At 35.6% G+C, this 24,887-nt stretch overlaps 1 protein-coding gene across 5 annotated transcripts in view; it reads left to right on the top strand.

The window, feature by feature from the left end:
* Positions 1-24,887, top strand: part of MYO9A (myosin IXA) — a 108,549-nt gene that overhangs the window by 27,762 nt on the left and 55,900 nt on the right. For 4 of the 5 annotated variants that reach the window (XM_088148509.1, XM_088148508.1, XM_088148507.1 and 1 more), the window contains exons 3-9: positions 7,535-7,629; positions 9,854-9,916; positions 10,711-10,810; positions 12,360-12,416; positions 16,934-17,031; positions 17,398-17,524; positions 22,159-22,248. In XM_088148509.1, the coding sequence (XP_088004635.1) occupies positions 7,535-7,629; positions 9,854-9,916; positions 10,711-10,810; positions 12,360-12,416; positions 16,934-17,031; positions 17,398-17,524; positions 22,159-22,248 (630 nt within the window). The remainder of the gene's footprint in view (positions 1-7,534; positions 7,630-9,853; positions 9,917-10,710; positions 10,811-12,359; positions 12,417-16,933; positions 17,032-17,397; positions 17,525-22,158; positions 22,249-24,887) is intronic. The other variant, XM_088148510.1, reaches the window with a different exon arrangement.

Here is a 24,887-nt window from a genome sequence, read left to right as displayed (position 1 = left end):
GAATTAGGACACAAAATCTAATATTGTCTATTTTATCACAGTAATTTGACATAAAGTAGAAATATATCACATTATAATCATTTAACACATTTATTTATAAAACAAACTTATTTAGCCACCCATCTATCAGAAGAAACTGACATGTATGAGCCTCCTATTCTATTCTAAGCCAACAATAAAATTTATGTTAATCTTACCCCTACTAAGTGTAGCAAATCATCCATTGTTAAAAGTTTAAACAATTACTTAATAGATGAATGCACCTACAAGGAAATGTCTAGAATTTGGCCTTACACAATATGATCGCTCCATAGAAACTTCAGTCATTGATCACTAATGAGGTGTGTTGTTCATCCCAATTTAATATATTCCTAGTAATATAAGTAGGTTGTATTTCTCTGTAAAAGTAGCAGGGCAGCAATACATGTTCTGCCAACTCAGTTTCTGCCACAAGGACAAAGGCACTGCGTATGCAGTATATTGAAGTCATCTGCTAAAATTGCTGATTTTAGCATTAAATATGATCATAGTAAAAGCTTGATGTGGGACAAATTGCTGAGATCCCAAATTCATTCACCTCTGAGGCTTTCTTCTAAGGAAAACTCACAAAGTGGTGTGGCTTTCATTGTTACTATCCCCATTTCTAATGGCCAAAATTGGGTAGGTTTGGGTGGACACCACATAAGAACATATTCAGAAAGGAATGCCCAATTTTACAAAGTTTTAGAGGTAATGGATTGAGGAATAGGTAGATTTAAGACTAAGAAACTTTGTGAAATCTTTTAATAAATAAACATAAACATATAATATTCCCAAGTAGCAGTTATTTTCCTATTATGGTTAAAATCCTTTAGAAAGAAATCTAAAATCATGGTAGAGTAATACCTATCTTTAAAAGTTCTCACAATCTGCATCATCTTTCAGGTTCACCAGAACTATTCAGCAGACTGAATTGCCTTTTCAAAGAATGTTTTTGTTACTTATGTCCCACTTTCTCACATAGCACTGTTTAATTAACTGATCATAACTTATGTAGAGACTGAGATGTTTCACCATGCATAGAAAATATTTTTATCTAAAGTGAAGAATAATTTTTTATGCTTCCTGTCTTCCCAGTCTCCCTTAACCATAGCTGACATTTGTTTTTAGTAATCACAAAAGTACTGTATGCTAAGCAAAGCTGAATGCATATTATAGAGGTAGATAGCTTGGTTGCTAAATTTAGTAAATGGTGAGCACTGAATATTGAAAATGTATTCTCCAAAAGTTTGTGAGAGAACCTTTCTTGAGGCAAATCCAGATAAGGATGGTGATATAGTTACTGAATAATAGTTTAAGGAAACAGGACCGTTAATTCTCCATAAGGCAGATTTATATTTGTTGGGAGGATTGGCAGTGGATAAGAAAATCACATTCAAGGCAGAGATTATTCTGTTTCTTTTGCATGACACCTAGTCTTTCAAACAACCCTAGAACTGCAAAGCAAATGACGACAAAGGTTTCACTATTCCAAGGCAGATCATACTCAGCTTTTGTAGAAATTGGGTAATGCTGATGTGTGGATTATTGCTTAGTTGCTTTCTGTATATCATGTGCATAAATCTTAGTTCTGTTGCTGAGAGGAAAACTTAGATTACTTTAATGCAGATTTCATCATACGTTGGAAAGCTCTTTCCCATTTGTCAGTTTGAAGTCAGCCAAGGTTGCTTACTTTTCCAGTCTTGCCAGATGCAAGTGGGGGCAAGACCATAGATTTTCTCCTTGATTCTAACTAAATCCTGAATATCAACACTGAATCCCTTTCTACAGTACTCCACACCTTTTCATCATTACTTTTACACACACACACGTGTGCAAACACACATATAGACACAAAGGATCTTTACATTTTCTTATAAGATGCTGAGAATCAGCTTAAAGGATAGTTTGGCCTCAGTATTGTCACTTCCTGTGAATTTTATTCCAGTGAAGTTAATAATTATGTTATTTTCATGTGTTATTTTGTAGGACAGCCCTGAGAAGTCAGTATTTGTTGTTGAACTGCCTTGATACTCTTTTCCATATATATTACATCCAACCAAATATTAGTTTGCTATTTCCAAAGCCAGCTACTATAGTTCTTAAAAGAGGAAAGTATGTCAGCTCCCCATAAAGGGAACATATAGCCATTGATTATCGTTTCAATATGTTAGGGTGTGTTAGTTGTAACAATGATATTCATCAGGAAATTACTAGGAGTAGATTTGGATCTTAGACATGTTTGGTCCTCTAAGGATGCAGTGGTCTTAAAAAAGCATATATGACTCCAACATCTGCACTTAGTTATCCCCTTTCCTGCTCAGCCAGCATAAATGAAAGTGAATTTCCCTTTTTTTTCCACCTCCATTCCAATTCTCTCCCTTCCTCCACTAATAAGTTTTTGTATCAGCTGTTTCTACCCAGATCCATTATCTTCCATCTTGCCATACATCCTCTGTTTGTCTAGGTTTCTTTCTTACGCAGTCTTGTTTGACAGCCCTTATCCTTGCTTAACATTTGCATGCTCCTTGGTCACTTTACTTGATTCAAAAGGATTCTGATAGCACTTTTTCTGACTAACAAATTTTATTAAAAGGCATACACTTTTGTGAGCTGCAGCTCCCAGAATTATTCTGATTTTTTGCCACCATACAATAACACAGCTCCTCTTGTACAGTGTTTACTTGTTTCAGTATTCATGCCTTTTCCATTTGTCTGGGGATTTGGGGAATTTTTTGAGCCATCAAAATAGAGGTAAAAATGTAGTGTCTGATAGGCAGCATCTGTTTCTGTCAATTCTAGCTATTAATGGAGATGCAGTGGACTTTCTCCAATATCCTTGCCTATTCAGACTGATTAAACCAAATGTCGGTGAATAAGAAACATTAATACTTGCATGAAACAGGGTGCATTCACCGTGATACTTGCAATCTGCTAGAGACAATACACCACTCTTTTTAGAGGATTCACTCCATCTCAGCATGAATCATTAGGATCAGCATTTGAAATTACTCGAGTTTGCATACATTAGTGACAGAGAGCAAAGGATTCATTCTATGAATAAAAGTTTATTTAATCTTTAACTACTTTTAACTACTCCTCAGTAACCAGTAGGGCACAATTGAATATCTGGATTCAGTTAGTGATATTTCTTCATACTTTTTTTACTAGAGAAAATGTTTGATATTTATAATTGTATCTCTGTTTGCGGCAGTTTTGAGAAATAAAATTATCTATAAAGCTGAGTCAGCAGAAAGCTCAACATGTAATATATAAAAGTAAAAATAGTCAATAACTCTACAGGAAGTAGAAAAATAAAAGATGTACGTTTCATGCATGTGATGCCTTTCCTTCTAAAAAAATTAGCAAATGTATTTGAATTGTATTTTCAAATGTGGTTAAGGCATCAGGCTAGAAACTGGGAGACCATGAGTTCTAGTCCCACCTGAGGCACAAAGCCAGCTGGGTGACCTTGGGCCAGTCATTCCTCTCAGCCTTAGGAAGGAGGCAGTGGCAAACCACTTCCGAAATCTTGCCAAGAAAACTGTAGGTACTTGTGTGGGCAATCACTAGGAGTCAAAACTGATTCAAAGGCAAAAAATAAAGTAAAAATTGAAACATAAGTATGTGTTGTCTGTGCACACTGGTGAAGGTTGATAGGACCAGGAGAAGTTCCTTCAATAAGAAATCCCACATTTGGGACATGCTACCGATGGTCCACATCCCTCTGAAGTTACAGATTTTGTCTCAGCAATCACAGAACATAAAATATACTTTGTCCTTCATTTTGGGGAGCTAGAAAGGCATGGAAAAGATGATGTCCCTGAGGTACTATGAACTGAAGTCATTTAGGGGTTTAAAAGAAAGTGCCAGTACCTTGAACTGGGCTTAGAAAAAGAGGTAATTGGCACAGAAAGCAGTGCGTTGGCAGTAGAAAGCAAAATGGAATTTGTCTGATTCATGCCAATTCCCTGTGGTTTTAAGGATTATAATGCCGAAGAATAGACGTTAATTTGATTCCAGAATATGAATGAATCCATCCGTTTTGGTTTTGTGCTCATTTTCTCATAAATTTGTTTAACTCTGTTTATAACAATTTATCTTTTCTTAATTAAAAATCTGCAGGTAGGTTTGTGCCCTTGTCTTTGAATCCCTTTTGTAGGCACTTTTTCTAATATATGTACTTTTTGGAAGCTGTCTCAGTGTGTTTCTCTAGTTTACATGCTATTTTTGTATAAATTTTATGACTGGAGGTTTGGAAAACTATGGTTATAATTATATTTTGTTTGGGAAATTTAAAGCCATACACGGCATGGGACTGGATTATCTGAGGGACCACCTCTCCCCAGTTAATCTGCCCGTCCCACCAGATCCACCAGAGAAAGCGTGCTGCGGGTCTCGTCGGCTAAGGAGCTACGTTTGGCGGATCCTAGGCGACAGGCCTTTTCTGCTCTGGTGCCTGCTTTATGGAATATCCTCCCCCCCCAAAGTGAAGCTGGCTTCATTCCTTTCGACTTTCCGAAAGTCCCTCAAAACCTGGTTGTGCCATCAGGCTTGGGGACCCCAGGGAACTGGTGAAATATTGAGGTGGCTCCATTGGAATTAACATCTGCTCTTCATCCAATATTTCTTCACTTTTAGCTTTGTGTTTTTAATAGTTTTAATATATAATAATAAGAAATGTTTTATATATATTTATTGTTTTGTAGCTCTGTTGTATGCCACCCATACTCACTTGTTTGTGAGATGGGTGTCCATATAAATTTGACAAATAAATGAATAAATAAATTTATATTAGATAAATTCACATCAAAATATGAGCTAATGCTCACCTACCCTTAATCCATAGTTGCTGCACATGAATAGAAGTTTGGTTTCCTTCCTTTAACATGAAGATGGCTGCTGACCAAATCTGTGGAACTTTTTTTTTTCAATATTGAACAGTCTTCACCTGTGTTTCCTTTCATTTTTGTGATTCCCTTTAATTTTAACTCTTTGTAATGTCTCAATATAAGCTAGTGGAGTTAGCACAAAAGTTAAGGGTAGGTAACCTGACTGTCTAGGTTCCCTCTAATCTAAGCAATGAAAATTGTTTTCATTGTGCTTATGTCTGTTTTGCTTTTTTTTTTTTTCCTGAGCAAGTTTCTGTGAGTGTATCATTCTTGTATAATTTGACTAGATAACTGCCTATTAACTTACACTGAAACTTCCTCATTCTAATAGCCCAGGAATTACTCTGGCCTATAGCTGAAATCTCTTCTTTGGCACCATAACAAATAGTTTTTTAACCTTAAAGAACACCCAGATAGTACGTGGCCAGCAATATTTAAACATAAGGAAATGGTAAGAGAAAAATGGTGCAAAAAGGAGCAAGCAGGCATTCAGTTTAGTTAACCAGTCCATTTTAAATTTACAGATATTCAGACACATTGTTTTATTAGGAGTAAGAACAAGAAGAATACCAACAGTAACAACAAGAATAATGTGCAACTTGGCAATTTTCTTTGGAAGGTTGCAGTCTTTGCAAATGCTTGAAGGAATCTGGTCCTAAAAGTATCTCTTATTAAGCTAGTCTTACAGCTCAAGCGGTGTTTTTTCTCATAATTATAGAAGACTCAAATGCATGCCTAGGAACTGCAGGTGATCTTTCAATGCATGTAATTTTCTTAGCACTGACCTGATTCCCACAGCAAAGTTGATACAGCAGTAGAAATATATTGCCTGATGAGCTGAAACTCAGCTAAACAGTATCCTAAATGTCTCTTTCTTGGTAAAAAGAGATGATACTGAATTACTGAAAAAATAGTATCTGTATATTTCCTGCTTTTTTTCAAACTTGCCTACTGGCAAATATAATTTAGCATAAAAGTTCTTAGATTCTTCCAGATTCCTTTGAAGTAGATTCCTTGTGATTAACAGGGAACTTTATTAGGGTCAGGTTTTGCAGAAAGAGGGCATAATCTGTTCAGGAAATTATAAAGAAACTAGTACAGTGGTACCTCGGGATACGAACTTAATCCGTTCCGTGACTCTGGTTGCAACTCGAGTTGGTCTCAAGTCGAGGTAAAGTTTCCCATAGGGTTCAATGTAAATCTGGTTAATCCGTTCCGCCCTCTGAATTTGGTCGCAACCCGAGGCGAATTTCCCCATAGGGTTCAGTGTAAATCAGGTTAATCCGTTCCGCCCTCCGCCCGAATTTGGTCGCAACCCGAGGCAATTTCCTCTTCAGAGCCTGACTCCCGCCAAGCCTGCTCTGCATTTTCTTTGGAGCCATGCTAACACGCACACCAAAAACCTTCACAAAACACCGCAAAACACACCACGAGCCTCACCGAACATCTCCTTGCTACCACGACCTTGCCCACAGGAAGCCGCGACTGCGTGACAGCAGGGAAAATGGCCGTGGATCCGGTTCGTAAGTAGAGGCAAGTTCATAACCCGAGGTAAAGTTTTCCTGCCGAAGCTGGTCGTAACCCGAAATGTTCGTTAGTAGAGGCGTTCGTATCCCGAGGTACCACTGTACTTGAGTTATCTTAATGTTGATGTATGACAACAACTTTTTTCTGAATTTCTAAGCCATAAGAACTGAAAGTTTATTTTACATACATACATACATACATACATCCCTCAGATGCCTGCCTGTTATGATAATATTAATGTCAACAGTGTGTGAAATTCCAAGAAGTGTTTACATCCAAACCATGTAGTGGTTTAATACTGGGAATGTTGACTACAGCTATGTTTGTGCTCTGGAGTCTCTTTTATGTTATGTTCCAAGCTTGTCACAAATATTTTTGAAGTCAGACTTGTTGGTACTTGTTATTTTTTCCAAACAGATGTTTGTAGGGAAATAAAAGATATGTGTACTTTCTATTAATAAGCGTCTTATTTTTAACCAATTATTAAATTGTATTGAATCTGGTCATGATTCGACATCAAATTATTATTGTTACCGAGGCTTTGCAAGTTGCCAAAGGCACTATCCCTTAGGTAACTGGATATGAGGCCTTGTTTGTTAATGGGGCTCGTTCTCCCCTGCTGCACAGCATCATCCTCCAAGCTGCTGGGTTGGTGATGAACCTGTCCAGACTTTTTGTGCTGGATGACTTCAGTTTGTCTTCCCTGGGGATGGCCAGCAGCAGATTGTGATTTCAGGGCCACCATGACAATCAAGGATTTATCCCAGGTCACCATGGGTATAACACACATCAGAAGCTCACATTAGGTCTGGTTTGTATCTCGAAGCAGTTGAGGCATAATTTCAGAGTGGGGATCTAGGCTTCATTCCTCTGTTGTGGTCAGATTATTCCCTAGCATCTATGAAACAGCGCCATTCCCATTCAACTCTGCTGGTCTTTGCCAGTTGCAGTGCCCTTGAATTGAACTCCGCTTCCGTTGGAGTACATAATGCAAGCCAGTGGCATGTAGGACATGGCAGTTCCTCATCTCCATAATACCTCTGCAGTGGATTGTCCTGGTAGGTTTTCAACACTTGCATCTCTTCTTATTTTGACAGGCATTTGGGAATGCAAAGACAGCACACAACAACAATTCAAGTCGCTTTGGCAAATTTATTCAAGTAAATTATCAGGAGACTGGCACTGTGCGTGGGTAAGTGGCAATGAGCAGTGACTAAAGAGCTTTAGGCATGAATGGTTTGCAGCTGTTAGTAGTTTTATATGCATGATTAGAATGTAAAACATCCTGTGTAAATCTGGGCTCTAGTTGCTTGTCTGGGAAAGCTGTGGGCATGTCATGTAGGAGAAATAATTGGCTTGATATAGGTATCTTCTGTTAAGGAAAGTAATTTCCTACATTCTTTTCATCACAACAACTTTTCTGTTTGATCACAAAGGAGATGGAAAAGATAATTATCTGAAATTTGTATTTTTAATTTATTGATATAATAAATTGTTGAGCAAAGTCCACTATCCACTTAGAAATTTTTCTCTGGACTACTTTGGCTCTGGTTTGGACAATAGACATCATTCACAGCTGACTGAATCTGAAACACATGTTTTTTTCAAGGTGGTTACAATTTTATGAAAGCAAATGAAGGACCCCTCACTTAAGGTACTTGCCTTCAGATCAGAAAATAAGCTATTCCAGATTGCTCCCACTAATGTTTTATTAATTAGCAGATTGAGCCCAGGCTTTAAAAATGAGAAGTAGAAACTGGTTTTCAACAGAAAATGTTATGCTCAATTACATGAATGACCAGCACAAAGATTTATGGTTGTCTGCAATCTTCTGGCACTGTTACAATTTAAAGTGTATTAAAGCAGAAAAACTTCTGAAACAGCTGAACATGTTCTGTGATATTACTCTGTAAAATATTTGGGATTGCAGAATTCTGGTTTTTGAAAGGCCAGTCTGACCACTGTGCTGTATTTTAAGCCATTTAGAATCTTCCAGTGCTATTAATTACCTGATAAAAGCTCTACTTTCCTGAATAAAGATGAGACAGAGACAGACATTTTTTCCCTTCTTCTCTGCTTCAGTTTCTTTAAATCTGTTGCTTTTCCTTGTCAGAAATGAGGAAACAAAATCAGTAGCTTACCTGGCCAGTATATTGTCATAGTTCCAGTTTTTATGTAGTCTGTTACCTTCCTGGAGTTCTAAACACAGGCAGGATGTAAGAATCCTGTTTTCTTTGTTGATGGCTACACCCGGTGCTCTTTCTGCTGTCAGGATCATCAAATGTGAACAGTTTGGGCCCACCAGTCAGAAAGCATTAAGACGTGAATCTTTCTATTTATGGCATAGTTGTTCATCTGAGATATCAAGAATAGCAGTAGTACCTTGATTTTGGCTCTGAGGAAGTTAAACTCATCTGACCTTTTCTTTAGTATAGAATATGTATTAATGAATCTTACTATGGTGTTGCAACAGGTGGGTAAATAAAAGCCTGTTAAGAATTTTATCTCCTTTACTGAAGGAAGTTTTGTGCATTCAGGACACTCCTGCTTTTATAGTGCCTTAACAAAATGCTTTTTATTTTCTTCATCTGTTAAATACATTTGATGGTATCCATTTAATAGATATTGCTACAAATTGTCCAGCCACGGTGGGGTGGAGGAGATATCCAATTCAGTTTTGTCACTCAAGTCATGTAATAATCCATTCAATGGCAACACTCATACAAAGTGACCAATATGGTGATTGCTGTCAACAGTCAGGTGCTCACTTTGGAATTGGACTCCAATTTAGTCTTCCCAATGTTCTGATACTCATTTGAAACATTCAAATATCATTAAGGATATCACTGAAAAAAAGTGAGCTTCTTGCAATATATGACTTACATTCCATGGTCTTCTGGGTACGTATGTATTTATATTAAAAATTATATCCCATCATGGATATAATCCATTATTATATCCATGATGGACATAATCCATACATGGATTATAAATGGATATAATTAGATATAATCCATATATGGATACCACTTAGAAATTGTGTCTCAGTAAAGATTTAAGAGTCTAGATGAAAAGCTATAGAATTAGAATGGCTCCAGGATGGATATAGTACTGATATGGAAAGACTATACCACCATGATGTAGTAAATCATCAATTCACCATATTTTGCAGCACCATCCAAATGAAGCCCAAATTTTGCAGCTATATTTCTCTGGGAAATGGAAAATGAAGCCATGAATATTAATTATTAATCTTAATAATAATTAACATAATATGAAGGTGAAGGAGATGGATACAACTACCTTTATGCACAGAATTCTTTCATCCCTTGTATGAATTAGGCTTTTTTTTCCCCCATGAAAATTAAACTAAGTGTTCTTCCTATGCAATGCTCTGCCACTACTTTTTCTTCTAGAGCTTACGTTGAAAAGTATCTGCTAGAAAAGTCCAGACTAGTCTATCAGGAACACAATGAAAGGTGAGTAATGAATGAAGTAACGCATATAAACTATTGGAACAAATAAAGGAAGGTAATCAAAACAATTTTTAGAATTTCAGAGGATAATTATTACACTGGGTTATAAACTATGTATGACTGCATTCCATATTTTGGAAGAGATGGTTCTCTCTCGTCCAAAACATGGAATGACATACTTATTACTGACTAATTCATGCCCTAGCTTTGAGGGTGTGTTCATACAATCCAGTTTTTATCTTCTTTGGTAATTAATAGCTTGCTCACATTATTTACTAATAAATGGTAATATGAAATCACTGGGCTCCTGGAAATTTATCTCCAGAATTCTCTAAGCAAGGATTGCAGGTTAAGAGCAGTTGCTCATACAAATGGTTCAGTTTGTTACTCAGAAATTACATTGTTCTTCGTAATGGATTGTCCTTGCAAACTGTTAAAGGTGCAAGGCAGTAAGATAATTATATATCCTGAGAAAAAAGTAAAAACCTGCTTACACATCTGTGTATACATCTTTCAGTGAATAATCTTGGAGCACTTTTTCCTATTTTGGTTGTTTATTGTTATTGTTCTACTTTCTTATATAATCAACTTGGATATGGAAAGACAAAGGACAAGTTAGTAACAGGTTTAGGTTTTATATTTGCAGCCATGAGTTCCAGTAATGCAAAGTATACCATGCTCTTGATTCATCACCTTTTTTCTAGTTCCTTCCTGATACGCCAGTAATGTTCATACTTCCAATTGTTTTCTAATCTAGTTACTCATTTTTACTCTAATACATTTTTATTTGTTATCAGGAACTACCATGTATTTTATTACCTGCTGGCAGGAGCAAGTGAAGAAGAGAAATCTGCTTTTCACCTTAAACAGCCTGATGAATATCACTACCTTAATCAGGTGGGAATATGCAAGCAGCTTTGTGGTGGGTGCATATGTTTGCTCTTCTGGCAACACTATTTTAAAGCTAATTTTAATGTAATCTGCTCAGAGATTTCATGACATAAGCAATTAATCAGTACAATAGTGAACTATATGAAATAAATGTTTTTGGATTATAGTTTTTCAAAAGAATATATAATGTTCCAAGCAAATTAAATATTAACAGCTAATAGAGTTTTATAATTTTATTTTCACAAGTTCATGCATCTTAAACAACTTGCATGTTTTCCTAATTCTTTCGTTTGGTAACATGATATTTTTATATTTTTACAAATGTCCATTAATCTCAACTGCCTGTAAATAATTGTGAAGATACTGCATTCTATACTAACAATTAATAACATTTATATAATTTGTTTTTTGAGTACTTGAGGGATTTGAATACAATAAAACCCAGATAGAAGAACAGTTAAGGTGGTAAAGGTGCTTCCTTTACCTATATGCCATTAGAATTACATAACATTATTAAATACAATATTTTTAAGATTGAATCCTAAATTACTTTCCTTCTACTAGCCAAATGGTACAAGGCACAGCAGATTTTTCAGTATAAGATAATGTGAGATCACTGCTAATGATTCCCCGCTAGGTTTGTGTGTTGGCTCAGTAGGAAAGAGATTATGTGTGGGAAAGGAGTGGGGAATGGGAATTAGATCCTTAGATAGTTTAATAGTGATTGAATTGTCACTGAAGGAGTGTTATAGGTATATTTGAAATTTTAAAAAGTAGAACTTGTACGTTTTGTTTTGTTTTGATTTCCTGTTTAAGAAGATTCCTAGGATGGATACCCAGAGAACCTGGCAATAGTTAATATCTGGCCTTTATGTCATCGGTTTAATGAAATGAACTGTAATTTTAAATTCTAATTTTACTTAAATGACTTATCATTTGGTCATAATAAGAAGTATTTGAGAACTTTTGTTGAAAAGCTTATAAAACAACTTTTAACAAGATGGGAATCTTAACCTTAATTCAGATTGCAGGACCATTAAATATTGTAGATGGTTTTTAATACTGGAAATTAATCAGAGCAGTGCTGGTAATTTTGTAGAGTACATATAAGGTTCAGCTTGGTCTTGGAGTCATTTATTTAGTTAGTTATTTTGCAGTATTTGTACGCCACCTGCGTACAAGAGACTTGCCTGCCTCTTCACCAGCACTTCATCAAAAAGGTTGAAAGATAATTGATCTACCTCACATAATTTTGGGTAGTGAATAAAATATATAAGGTGGAACATTCTTAAATGATGCAGAAGTGTTAAAGCACTGTATAGTGTACTCCAAAGTTTAATTATAAGTTGAAAAGGTTCTTCAGTAACATGATGAAGTTGCGTGGAGTATACTTTCTCAAAGCAAGGTAAACAGTACAGTAAAACAGAGGAACGTTGTTACACATTTCTGCAATGGGAAAGCTTGACATTTAATGTTTACAGACATGGAAGACAAGTAGAAAGAGATTGTTATGTGGGATTTGGAATGCTACTTACTCAATCTGCCTTGCTTTCAGATGACAAAGAAACCCCCTAAACAGAGCTGGGATGACTGTTACTATGACTCTGAGCCGGTCAGTACAAGTCCATCCATCCATCCATTCTGGGTTACTGGTGACAGGCCTTTCATGCCTTCAGGCGTGCAAAGCATATGCAAAATCACTTCCTTTTGCTTAAGAGATGCACAACAGTTGTGGGCCTGATAATTTCTTAGGTAGTTTTCAGGGTCATTTTTGTATAGTTAACTTTTTAAAAGTGAGGCGATATTATTATCATGCCATAGGACTTTGCAAGTACAGTTGATTATAATATCTTCCTTGGTCCTATTTTTCAACATAGATAATTAAACTTTGTCCAGAATAACTCTTCAAGAGAATATTTAGTATAGTATATTCTCTAAAGAGAAATGCATTTATTTAAAATCCACGTAGCACTCATTGAATCTTATCTGTTTTTGTTAGCCTGGTTCACCTGAGTTTTGTTTGTTTTGTTTGTTCTTGGTTTAGCAGGATGTGTAAATCCATCCATTATGGCTAAGCCTTATGAGTAAATCAGGCCACTTTGGCACTATATTCAGTTAATTATGGCTTAGAAAACCCTGGGCTATTATTATGTGAATACAGCCATAGACTACATCAGTAGAACCAGAGAGTTCCCTTGTTCATTAAAATAAATAAGTAAATCTATTTGACCTCAGATTCAGGACTATATTTTATTTTATCTATCTATTAAATCAATTTATATGGCTGCTCATCTCACAACAGTGACTCTGGAGGGCTAATATAAAACTATAACTCAGTTTTAAAAAACGCCAATAATAATAATAGCCTTGGAGTCAGCTCCTAGAGGCCTCTCCAAGTTGTAACCAAATTGTGATTTGTAAAGTGAAAGGAGAAAATGATTAAATAAGTAACTGGAGAATAATCATTTTAATTCTATTTAATTTGAATTAACTGTGCTTTGATCTTTTAATATTTGTATAATTCCATTTTATTATGGAAAGCATGATTATCCTAATTGCATGCCAACAATTCTAACTTGTTTACAAATAAACATATATGCACACTTAATGTTTTATTTCATTTCTATTGGGAATTTTTTTTTCATTTCCCTTTTATTGTATTGTTTACAGGTGGCTCAGTAAAATACTTGTTTTTAAGTCAGAAGAAGTAAATGGTTCAGTGCAAACCTATTAAAGATTTCAATTAATTCGACTCTCAGGAACTGAGTTGGATTTATTGCAGGAAACTACAGATGTGAAATCATCTTTTCTGTTAGCCTGGCTGATACTGAATATAGCTCAGTTAAGCAGAGTAATGTTGGAATAGTCTGTCCTATTGTTGTTGAAGCCTTATAAAACTTTTTCCTGCCTTTCAAACTTGGGATGCCTGGAAATTAAGATGACTACCCTTAAAGTATTATTTATATCAGCACAGTGATAGTAAATGCTATCCTTATCCTTGACCTATTTTGAGTTTTTCTATTAAAAGACTCTTGCCTGTAGTTCTCATCTTTTCTCTTCTACCTGTACCCCTACTGGTAGGACTTAGCTGCCAGCTTTGCTGTGTATTTCAACATTTTCTTCATGTGATTTCTTTTTGCTCTTGGTGACCATTTTTTTTCCTCTTCTCCTTAAGCATCAGCTTGGTTTATATCCTTGCCACATAAAATAGGGTCTCCTATACTCTAGCCTGCTCAGTGCTCACAGACTGAATAAAAAGCTCATACACAGCTCTGCAGAACTGCCAACCTCATAAAAGTATCTTTATGTTGTGTTTGGAAAATAATGTTTAGTGACCAGCTCACCTTCTTCAACCTTCAGATGTTTGGGAATATAATTCTCTTAATTCCTAGCCAGCATGCCTGAGGTCATGGTAAACTAGAAGTTGTAAACCATCACATGTGGAGGACACTAGGTTGGAAAAGATTGATTAGCATATGTTCTGGAATAATAATTATATCAATTAGGCTAACTCTTCCTCCTTTTCTTAACAGATTGTAGCCCTTCCATAAATATACGAAGCAACCCATTGATGCAGTCTATAAATTCACAGTGTTAAAATATTACCCAGATTTTTGCATGGAAGTGATTACGTTTGCTTAGGTTGATTGGTTTTAGTAGAATTGTTTTTAAACATTATTTTTATAATAGAAGAGAATATATGTAGTTCCGGGTTGAACTATGGAGTCCTTGGTGCTCTCTGAGCTTAGTTGTTGGCTTGCAGATGTTTCATTACCCGACTAGGTAACATCACTAACACAACCAAGCAAAGCAAGCAAACAGCCAAGCTCAGACAGCACCAAGGATTCCACATTATTTTTATAAATATTATGATGAGCAATCTAATGTTAATCTAGTTTAAACTTTATCTTGACAAACAGATGACAAATCTGCAAGGAAAAAAATATTCCAGTTAATTTTTTAGCACTTCAAAATAAATGTCTTCATTCTCTGGAAAAATAAAACCTACATATGCAAATAGCAGATAGAAAGAGGGTTTAAAAAATTTCTTCCAATCTGCATTTGGAATCCTAACAGGGAATAAAGGTTATGACTAATTTAGACAGGGCAGCACCCTAGCAGAGACCAAAATAGGTTTTACTGAGAACAACTTTCAGAAATGTAGTCCAACACAATAATAATACAGGGGCTCTCACAGAATTAACAGAACAGAAAACCGAATGTACATGGAAAAGGTGCTTAGGTGAAATACTTATAGTAAATAGTGGAAGCTCCAATGAATCCTAGAGCCCATTAGGTTTTTCTTCCTTTTCTTTTAAAAAAAAAAGATAGAAAGAAAGTGCTGCAAATCCCACACCTTCAGGAGGTTCAGGGCAGGTGGGGGGGGGATGAGGTGAGAAGACGCTGCTTTTTTATTGTAGTGGCAACACTCTGGAACAGCTTCCATGTGGAGATCAGGTTGGCCCCCTCTTTGCTAGTCTTTCAAAAACTCTTGAAGACCAAGTTCTTTCAGAGAGCCTTCCCCTGATTTGAGCTGAGTTGACTTGACTTGACTTGATGTTGCCATCTTTCTTTATTCTCTTCGTATTGTAATTGTTTTTGTATTGGCTGTTTTATGTTGTATTTTTTTTCTGTGTAAGCCACCAAGAGTGGTTTTGATTGCGGCAGTATAGAAATATGTTTAATAAATAAATGAATAAAATGAAAAAACAGAACTGCCAGTTTGTGTTATTCAAGTGCCAGGAGTCTTGTCAAGATAAAGCCAACTCAAGTTGAGTTAACTCCATAGAACCTATGGACAGTCCCCCTATAATCTTGGTGCAACCTAGAGGCCTGCCTATTTTTCTTTGCTGCCAAAGTTACCATTTTAGTCATGGGGAACACCTAGTTGTTTGTCTTTTTCTTATAGCAGCAGGTATAAGGAGAGTGGGAATGGGGTATGGAGAAGAAGCTTAATCTTGTTGCAACCAGGAGGAATATGTTTGGAGGTGTGTATGTTGGAGATGGGAATGTCTGGGATCATTCACAAGCCCTGATTCCCCCAATTTAAAAAGCTTGCCCATCCCTAATTTGTAATAAAACACCCTCCTGGAACACATGGACTCCTGCAGTCTTCTGCAATGGTTTTACCAAACTCTACAGAACAGGTTTTATAAAACCAAAAAAATCTGTCCCAGTGTTCATATAGTATATAACCACATATTAAACATGCAGAGCTGAAATGCTGCCTTGAGAAACTGCAGAGAATAGAATGAAGCTCACTTACCTTATGTCCCAATTAGCTTCGCATGTCTATTAATCCTGAGTAGAAAGGCAAGGTAGTAAGTAATATAAATAGAAATTCTCTCTGATATTTACATGTAATTTTATTTTTAAAAATGGAATGCAGTGCTAGGGTGGAAGTTGAGTATTGCATGGGCTCTGAAATAGTTCAGCTTTGTTTTAAAAAACATTTTACAGATTCTTCAAATAACTGTTGGTGTTCAAGCCCACTTTGTTGAATAGGAGGTTGTATAATATAATGTCTACTCTTGAATGATTAAAAATACTGTAGCCTGTAACTCTATAGATTGAAGCTTTGCAGTGATAGATGAGTCAACACTCTATAATCCCAAGGAAAACAATCCTGCATAATTCAAGAGACAGTCGAATGGGGAAGGATACTGGGAGCTTGTCTCCCCACTTGATTTTTAGCTGCAGAGCACTTAGCATATGTATGAGCTGTGTTTACTTTTCCATGTAGACAAACTGAATGGCAATAATTATTCCAAAGATGGAAGGCTTCTAAGAAGAAGCCCTAGTTGTTTTCTTCCTTTAGACCTACTTCTGCTTACAGAAGTTGTCCTCTCACAGCATGTATTTTTCCTTAAGTTATCTTAGGAGTCCTTTATTCAGTTGGCAATTCCTGCACTACTTATTTATAACTAAAGTTGCTTCTCATATCCCATGACATTGTGAAGCATGGTATGGAGAATGGACTTCAATACAGTTTGACGATTATTCTAATTAAAAATCTGCTAACCATCAAGTGTTGTACAGATTGAACTTTGTACTATATTGTTAACATTCATATAATTTTCTGATGCCTATTTTTTTCCTAATGATTCTTCCTTGTATTGGACTCAATAGGATTGCTTCTCTGTTGAAGGCGAAGACTTGAAGCATGACTTTGAACGTTTGCAGCTAGCTATGGAGATGGTGGGCTTTCTTCCCAAAACTCGCAAGCAGTAAGTTGTTATTTCTCATTAGAAGGACATTGTGAATTGACCTGGCAAACACCTACTGTACATGGCATTAAGTTTGTTGGTAACCATATTAACCATTTTTACCCTATTAACCATAGATAGCGTTTTCTAGTTACTCCCGTATAACAAATTATGGAAAAATGGGAAAATCTGCCTTGCTTGTGTATTTATCTAATTTATGAGAATTGATTTATATGTGATTTAAGGAAACACATGCATATATCAAGATGTAGCTTAATTTGAAGATACAAAAATACCAACTTTTTATTTATTAATATGTAATAACATTCTGGTGAACTTAGTTTCATTTAGTTTCTTCGATTTACTGTTCTTATTTTATACCCTTAGGATTTTTTCCCTTCTGTCAGCAATACTACACTTGGGTAACATCTGTTACAAGAAGAAAACCTACCGAGATGATTCCATAGATATCTGTAATCCAGAAGTCTTGCCTATTGTCTCAGAGTTACTAGAGGTAAGTTATGACATTTGGACAGAAGCCATCCACTTTTCTTCTTCTTCTACATATTCTTCTCTTTCAACATAACATATAAAGATAAATGTGAAAGTTACTGGATTTCATATTGGCAGTATATTCAGCTGCTGTTCCATAAAATAATATCTTCAATTTATTCATGGTTACTTTGTAGGAAGTTTCACTGACATTATTGGAACAACTTTTAATAAACATGTATAAGGTTTGGTTAATTAAGTGGGTATGTTAATTTAGAATATTAATGTTGATTCATGCACTCTGGCAAGATAGATAATTTAGTCATACACACACACATATATTATTGAAGATTTTTACATAAATAAAAGATAAACATTAAAATATATAAACAAAATTTAGAAAAAAGAAGAAAGATACAATAAAAGGAAAAGTGCAAAAAGCAATACAATTAGAAAAAGAAAATTAAAGAAGCAACTTCCAATCTTCTTTGCAACAACTACAAACAAGCTTATTATCCCTCCTCCCTCTTTAAATTATTTATTTATTTGTCATATTTATATAGCCACCCATCTCACAATCAAGTGACTCTGGGTGGTGTAAAAACAATACGTACAAATTAATATTAATATTATTAATATTTAAAATTATAAAAAGCACAAAACTCAAAATAAAAAAGAGATTGGGCAGAAAGTGTGTTAATTACGTGAGCCGTCTCAATATTTTGCAGTCCCCTGGAGTCCCCAGGCCTGCTGACACAACCAAATCTTGATGGACCTCAGGAAAGTTAAAAGGGATGAGGCCAGCCTCACTTCGGGGGGAAGGATGTTCCGTAAAGTGGGGACCACAACAGAGAAGACCCGCTGCCTAGGACCCACCAAATGAAGCTCCGTAACGGATGGGACCTGCAGCATGCCCTCTCTGCTGGATCTGGTGGGACGGGTAGATGTAATCAGGGAGAGGTGGTCCCTCAAATAACCCAGTACCATGCCATGTAGAGCTTTAAAGGTCAAAACCAGCACCTTGAATTGGATTACATTACAAAGATTATAAATTACAAAGATTACATTACATTACAAATTCAAAGATTAAATTACATTACAAAGATTACAAAGATCCCTTCTGTCCCATATTCAACCCTTTTTTCAATCAGCAAATCCAGAAAATCACCATTTCACTTTTTTCTATTTTCAGCAAAAAAATCCGTAAAAGGTTTCCAGGCTTTTATGAAACTACTTATTGTTTCATCCCTGACCATTAACTTAGTCATCCTTGATGGAGCATCTTTTTAATGGTTAGTGGATTTCAGCCACTTTGGGCATTCCCTGAAATGAGAATATATTAGGCCAACACTGTGTATTTGCTAAAGCAAAAGAATGAGAAAGTCTAATTTTCAAGCCATAAAATAGAATTCAGGGCATAAGTGAGGAATTGGCGTTTAAATATAGGATTGTCCTCAAGGTTGGTATTTATAGAGAACAGTAGTTTGTGTTTGAGTCAATCAAGAATAGGCTGGCAAAGTTGAAAGAGAAATTACAGTTCAGGAGTTAAGCAAAGCATAAACACAAAATCCAGTATAACCTGTGAAGATAAAACAATCTTACTAGAGAACAAAATTGGCATGTAAAAGAAACTCATGAATATGGACATTATTCTTATGTAATCTAGTTTAAATACACTAATAGCAAAATCAAAATTGCTCAAAATGCCATATGCATAGTTCTTCCAGGAATCAACAAAAATATGCATTTTCTTCAGCAAGTCTAAAATTATTTAATATTTTAGGAATGTCACAGAATCCTAATATTGGACTAAGGGATACATTTGGTAATTTTTATTATGGGAGAAATCCTAGTCTCTCTTCTTACTCCTAGACTTAACTCAAATAGGGTTGTTTTATTTACAGAAGATATCACTTAAGTTGGTAAGGGACAAACTACTTCTATCAAGTAGTTTTGGATGCAACTTTCAAAGTGAAGATCCTTGAATAAGGGCACAAGAGAACTCTAGTAGCAGGTTTCAAATTACTATTAGCTTTACAAAAAATTCAAAAACTGCATTTAATCTGCTTTTCTCAAATAACTATGTCAATCCTGGGGAAATAACTGTCAGTCTTTTTGGCTTCCTGTTGTATGAGTCTGGCTATCTGATCTCTGCTTTTCTGTCTGAAATAGTGAATATCTGTAAAAGAGGAGGTGTCTTCTTTTACTAGTCTTTTCATTTGCTATCATAATCTGATAAGTGTGGAGCCTCATTATTTGGGTTACCAAATGTTTAAAATACTTCAGTTTGGAAAGCTGACTTTGTGAAAGGTACATCTATGAAGTTGTCATTTAAAAATAATCTTTTTCAGTGAAGAAACCATCTAACAACTACTGTTCAACTGGTTTAATTTATTTTTAACAGTACTAAATGTTGGCAACTATACACTTCTTACATAGACCTGAGATTTCATCCACATTTCATCACATTTGTGTGTGTGTGTATATATATATGCATATGTGTGTGCTTTGGCAGTTTCATCTCCTCTAGAACAAAATTTTATATGAACAACTTGAATATTCTTTACCAGTGAAATACCTTATCCTATCAAATGGGCAAAATATGCTGCAGAAAAAGATCCGAAAATATGAATGGAGAGCTGTCTTAGTGCTTATGAGTGGCAAGAACTTTGGAGCTGATTCATATAGGAATGGGAATTAAGGAAGGGCAGGCATGGGAAAAATTCCAGCGCCTACTGTGGCTCCCCTCAGGGTGTGATACAGTACAGTTATCACATATATCTCAGTTCGGAAAAGCTGACTGCCAGTGTGGATAAATGTAACAATTGGGTACCTGTTATGGTTCAGCATTAGATCTTGCTGCATTTTCAAATTTGATGGGATCAGAATTTTAGAAATTTGCAAAAGATGTCTCATGTGATGGCCAACTGTTTCAGTATTGTTTAAACTGCCCATTTAGGACAGAAATCTTTTCACATCATCTGACACCAGAAGCCAGTTAATTGGTTGATCTTGTACCTACATTATAGCATCTTCTTTGTCACTAAAGCCCTTCACTACATATAGCTTATTAAGAAATGGTTTTCATTAAATACCTATATTAAATAATGGGATTTTTTTTTCCAAAGAACTATATTCATATATGCATCCTGGAGCTAGCTGAAAATCTCTTGCTCTGAAATATGCAATAATTTAAAGTACTGTGCGTTCATAATTGCCTTTTTGAAAGGGAATTCAAGGTCGAAGGTTCACAACATCTTCTAGTATGAGCCAGCTTGAAACTGGAACAAAACTGCAATCACGAAAGGGAGGCCAATATTCCTTGAGACACTATTTTGCATTTTATTTTACTAGCCAGAGAGTGTTGTAGGAAAGCAGTGTTTAATAAATGCTGTCTTTTACAGATACTGTGTTAGAGGAATGTGAATTTGTGTCCAACTGGAATGAAATCCTTTCAGTGAATCACAATTCACAAGGGAGTTTAACCTCTCCAAATATACAGTCTGCTCAATATTATCTGCCACAGACCTTAAGTGTATTTTTATAAGTGCCAGTAGTTTCACAGCAAGGGACAGCTGCTTTTTCTGTTTTGGGGTGCCCCACCAACCCAAAACTTGTATCTTTGCCTTTTGAGGAGACAAAGATGTTCTTGTGAGTCTGGTGGGCGCCAGTGGATTCACTTAGCATTGCTGACTCCTCTTGTATAGTCTCAGTGTTGCCTCTAGAACTGCCATTGCCTTGTTTGTGGTGCTGCAGTTTTTTCTGCTATCCACAAGTTAGCTGTCCACCCCTATCAGCCCCTCCAAGAGGAAATTGTTAGACGTGGTTTTATGTATGAGTAACTCTGTAGAAAGCACACCTGGACTGTTTCTTCCTCTAGTCTCACCTAAGATGTGCCATTTCCAAATTCATGAGGGTCATTAGCACAGTTGATAAAAAAGGAACTTTTAACATACTGGGTAGCACTCATCTTACATAAATGGCCAGAAATGCACCAATAAAAGGGTATACATTAATAACATTGTAAAGACCTCTTCTGTGTGCTGCACTTCTATTGTAGAACTACTTGTGTGTGAATTAATTACTTTGCTAGAATTACTTAATGTATAGTGAATTTGCGCCTTGAATGTTGGTACAATCAAGATTAGATATAGAATCATTATATGGCCTTGGGCATGCTTCCTCTTTCAGTTTTAATTTCTGATTTGTAAATAGTGACACACCTCAAAGAATTTGTGAGTATCAGCATGACTGCAAAGCAGTTTTTTTAAAAAAATCTGTACTGTGGAAATTAGGGGTACAAAATCTTTGGGCTGAGAGCTGCATTTGGTCATTCCAGGATATGCCAGTAACCACACTCAGAAATGTGGGCAGGCCAAGTTAAATTTGAATTAATTAAAATTAAGTTAATTAAATGAAATTGTATCATTATTCCTCTCATTGCCATGTTGAAATGTATAATACACTGGAAACTTTTGATGGTGTTCTGGGTCTTCAACTTTTCTTTTCCGCAAAGGCCTTCTGTACGTCTGTGGTAGTGAAAATATATGGTAATCCTCAAGTTACTTATAGAAAAATACTTATTCTATTTATTCTGTTTCCAGGGGTTGAAACCTTTATATGATTCTAAAATTATGGTGTTTTTTTTTTTTTTAGGTGAAAGAAGAAATGTTGCTTGAAGCACTGATTACAAGAAAAACAGTAACTGTAGGAGAAAAGCTTGTATTGCCATACAAACTGGGAGAGGTATGTGTAGCACTCATCTGAAGTGTGGAAAATTACACGAGATAGACTTTTTAGAAATGCCTGCATATTCTTGGAACATTGAGGGATGGTGGTGAAATGGTTGCAGATGACAAGCTGAAAAAATAGCATCAGACAATTCAGCATGGCTGAATTTTATAAATGGATTCTAGTCTGGGGAGTAAAAACTTGGAATTTGACTACAGACTTCATGTTTTATTTTCTATGACTGTTGCTCACTTCTTTGGCTTTCTTTGCTATATATTTTATGTGCATCTCTTTACTCATCATTCTGGAAATATGTTTCATTTAGCCAAATATTCATGTTATAGTTCCAATCTGAGTAGCATGTATTATTATCTTTTTGTTTCAGTGTCTTATGCTCAACTATCATTTTATTACCAAGTTATATTTATAATAATTTTATCCATGTAAAATATAACAAAATCTGTATGATCTCAGTTCCTTAAGTTGTTAATATGTTTAACAGAGACCAAAGTAAAATTGAAATTCAATTGAAATCCATTTGTAACTTAAAAGTACAGTGTTGAAGTTTAGGGAATAAGAGTGTCCTAGAATTCCATCCTCAAAGAAAAATATAATCTGTGTTTGGACTTCCATTGATACTGGAAGTTCTAATTATCAGATGGATTTTTACTTTTGTACTCTTAGCATTTCAGTTGGACTAAATAATCATTTGACCAGTTATTTGTTTGTTTATTAAATTTATATGCCACCCATCTCCCCAGTTATCATTTCTTGTATGAATCCTAGGTTTTTGAGTTAAGAAAGTCCTAGGTTTTTCAGTTGAGTATACCTTAGTATAAAGAATTGAATCTAACAAGCAGAACTTAAAACAAAATCTGTTGAATATACCCTAGTCAGGATTGCAGCCAGCTGGCCAGGCCCTTTTCTAAGATGTGTTCTGTCTTCTCTAGTACTTTCTTTTTCTCCTTCCAGTAATCAGTTGCCTTTCATGCCTATTGACCATATTCACTGAGCTGCTTTAGATGTTTCTCCTCTTTTTCTATTTTCTACATTTTTGCTGTGCACTCTTGGACATCCCTTAAGTCTGCTTGTATTCATTTATTCAGTGTATTTCTATCTCACTTCTGAAAATTCACCAAGAATTAAACGAATTAAATAGTGACTGACATTAGAACATCATAAACCGTAACATCCATCATAAAATATTTTAAAACACTGAAAGAAATCTAGATTTAAAAATGTACTGAGAGACTTTCTAAATGCAGAAAGATTGGGGACCAATCACCTTTTCAAAAAGACTATATTCCACAGTTTTAGAGTGACCTAGACCATGTCTTTGTACACATGAATGGGCTATGTAAAAGATGATATTCCTATTATTTGCAGGAAAAGATTTACAAAAAGATAGTCCATTAGATAGCCAAGCCCTCAACCTCATTTAAGCCTGAACATTGGAGTCCTGTGGTTAAGCTGCTTTAGTTTGCATTGTTTAAGAGTGGTCTTACACTGAACACGCCTTAAGTTCTACATGCAAATTTTCCTCTAGTGTGTTGATGAGTCATGTGAGTCATCATATAAAGTCAACCTCTTTCACTTTATAATTGCAAACAATAACATCTCAAATAAAACAGTAATGTTAATTAAACATCATGTGCCATTCTCACATAATTTGACACTGTAATACAAATGACATTTAATTTTTGTGAGCTAAGAGATATAGTAAAAATAGACAAATAAACCTTTGACTGAACTGGAATTCACTTGGAGTTCCAGTTGAACTAGAAGCAAACAACAAAACAGTGCTTTATTTCCCCTGCTTTAATCACTGCCTGCTGCTTTTTTTTCATGTTTATAATGGGCACTGAAAACACATGTTCTGCTTGATATTCCTGGTATTGTAATTCAGCAACATCTGGTAGGCCATGGATTCCCTATTCCTGTTGTATGATGCTTATACTGATTCTGTGTAAATTGCTCAGAGCTTATGGGAATTGAGTGGCTTAGATGCTTTAGTAAATAAATAAAACTATCAGAGAACCTAACAATATCCAGCTCTTTCAACTGGTTCATGTTTTGTGTATGAATTTTAGCTCTTTATTGGATAATTCATGCATCCAAATCTACACCAGTTAGCAGAGAGCTCATCCATCTCTTATCCTGAGATATTCCAGACAAGCTTCCAGGGAGAAATTTTTCTGAAATTGATTTGTTGATGCAATAGAGAATAGTCCCACTAAACTGCATATTTGTGATGACATAAATCATTGCTTTAGAATCTACAAAATATTTCCTGTCTTTTCTTTCTCCTAGCTCAGGGATGAATGGTGTACATCTCTTACCAGCCATAACCAATATGCCCAGAAGTAAAGGATTTTGCTTTATAAAACATTTAGGGAGCCACATATTACCCACGGACACACTCTATGCAGTGCATTACATTCATTCAGTTGACTTAGTGCTCTACAACATGTTGTCATTCTGGAATTTATCAAACCAATAAGGTGCTAAATAAGAATATGTACTTTTCCTAGTAGATGGTACACTATGAACAGTTGTATAGATTAGCTGTTCTTGGCCAGATGAACCTCTGGAATGAAGATTTGGTTGTTACAAAAGACATTTTGATACAATGCTGTCCTTTGAAATTAGACTTG

The sequence above is a fragment of the Python bivittatus genome, unplaced genomic scaffold (assembly GCF_059951505.1).
Source record: "Python bivittatus isolate LINGU-HERP-01145 unplaced genomic scaffold, Pbiv_v1 ctg000530_np1212, whole genome shotgun sequence".
NCBI lineage: Eukaryota > Metazoa > Chordata > Lepidosauria > Squamata > Pythonidae > Python > Python bivittatus.
This window is presented reverse-complemented; position numbering and strand designations above follow the sequence as displayed.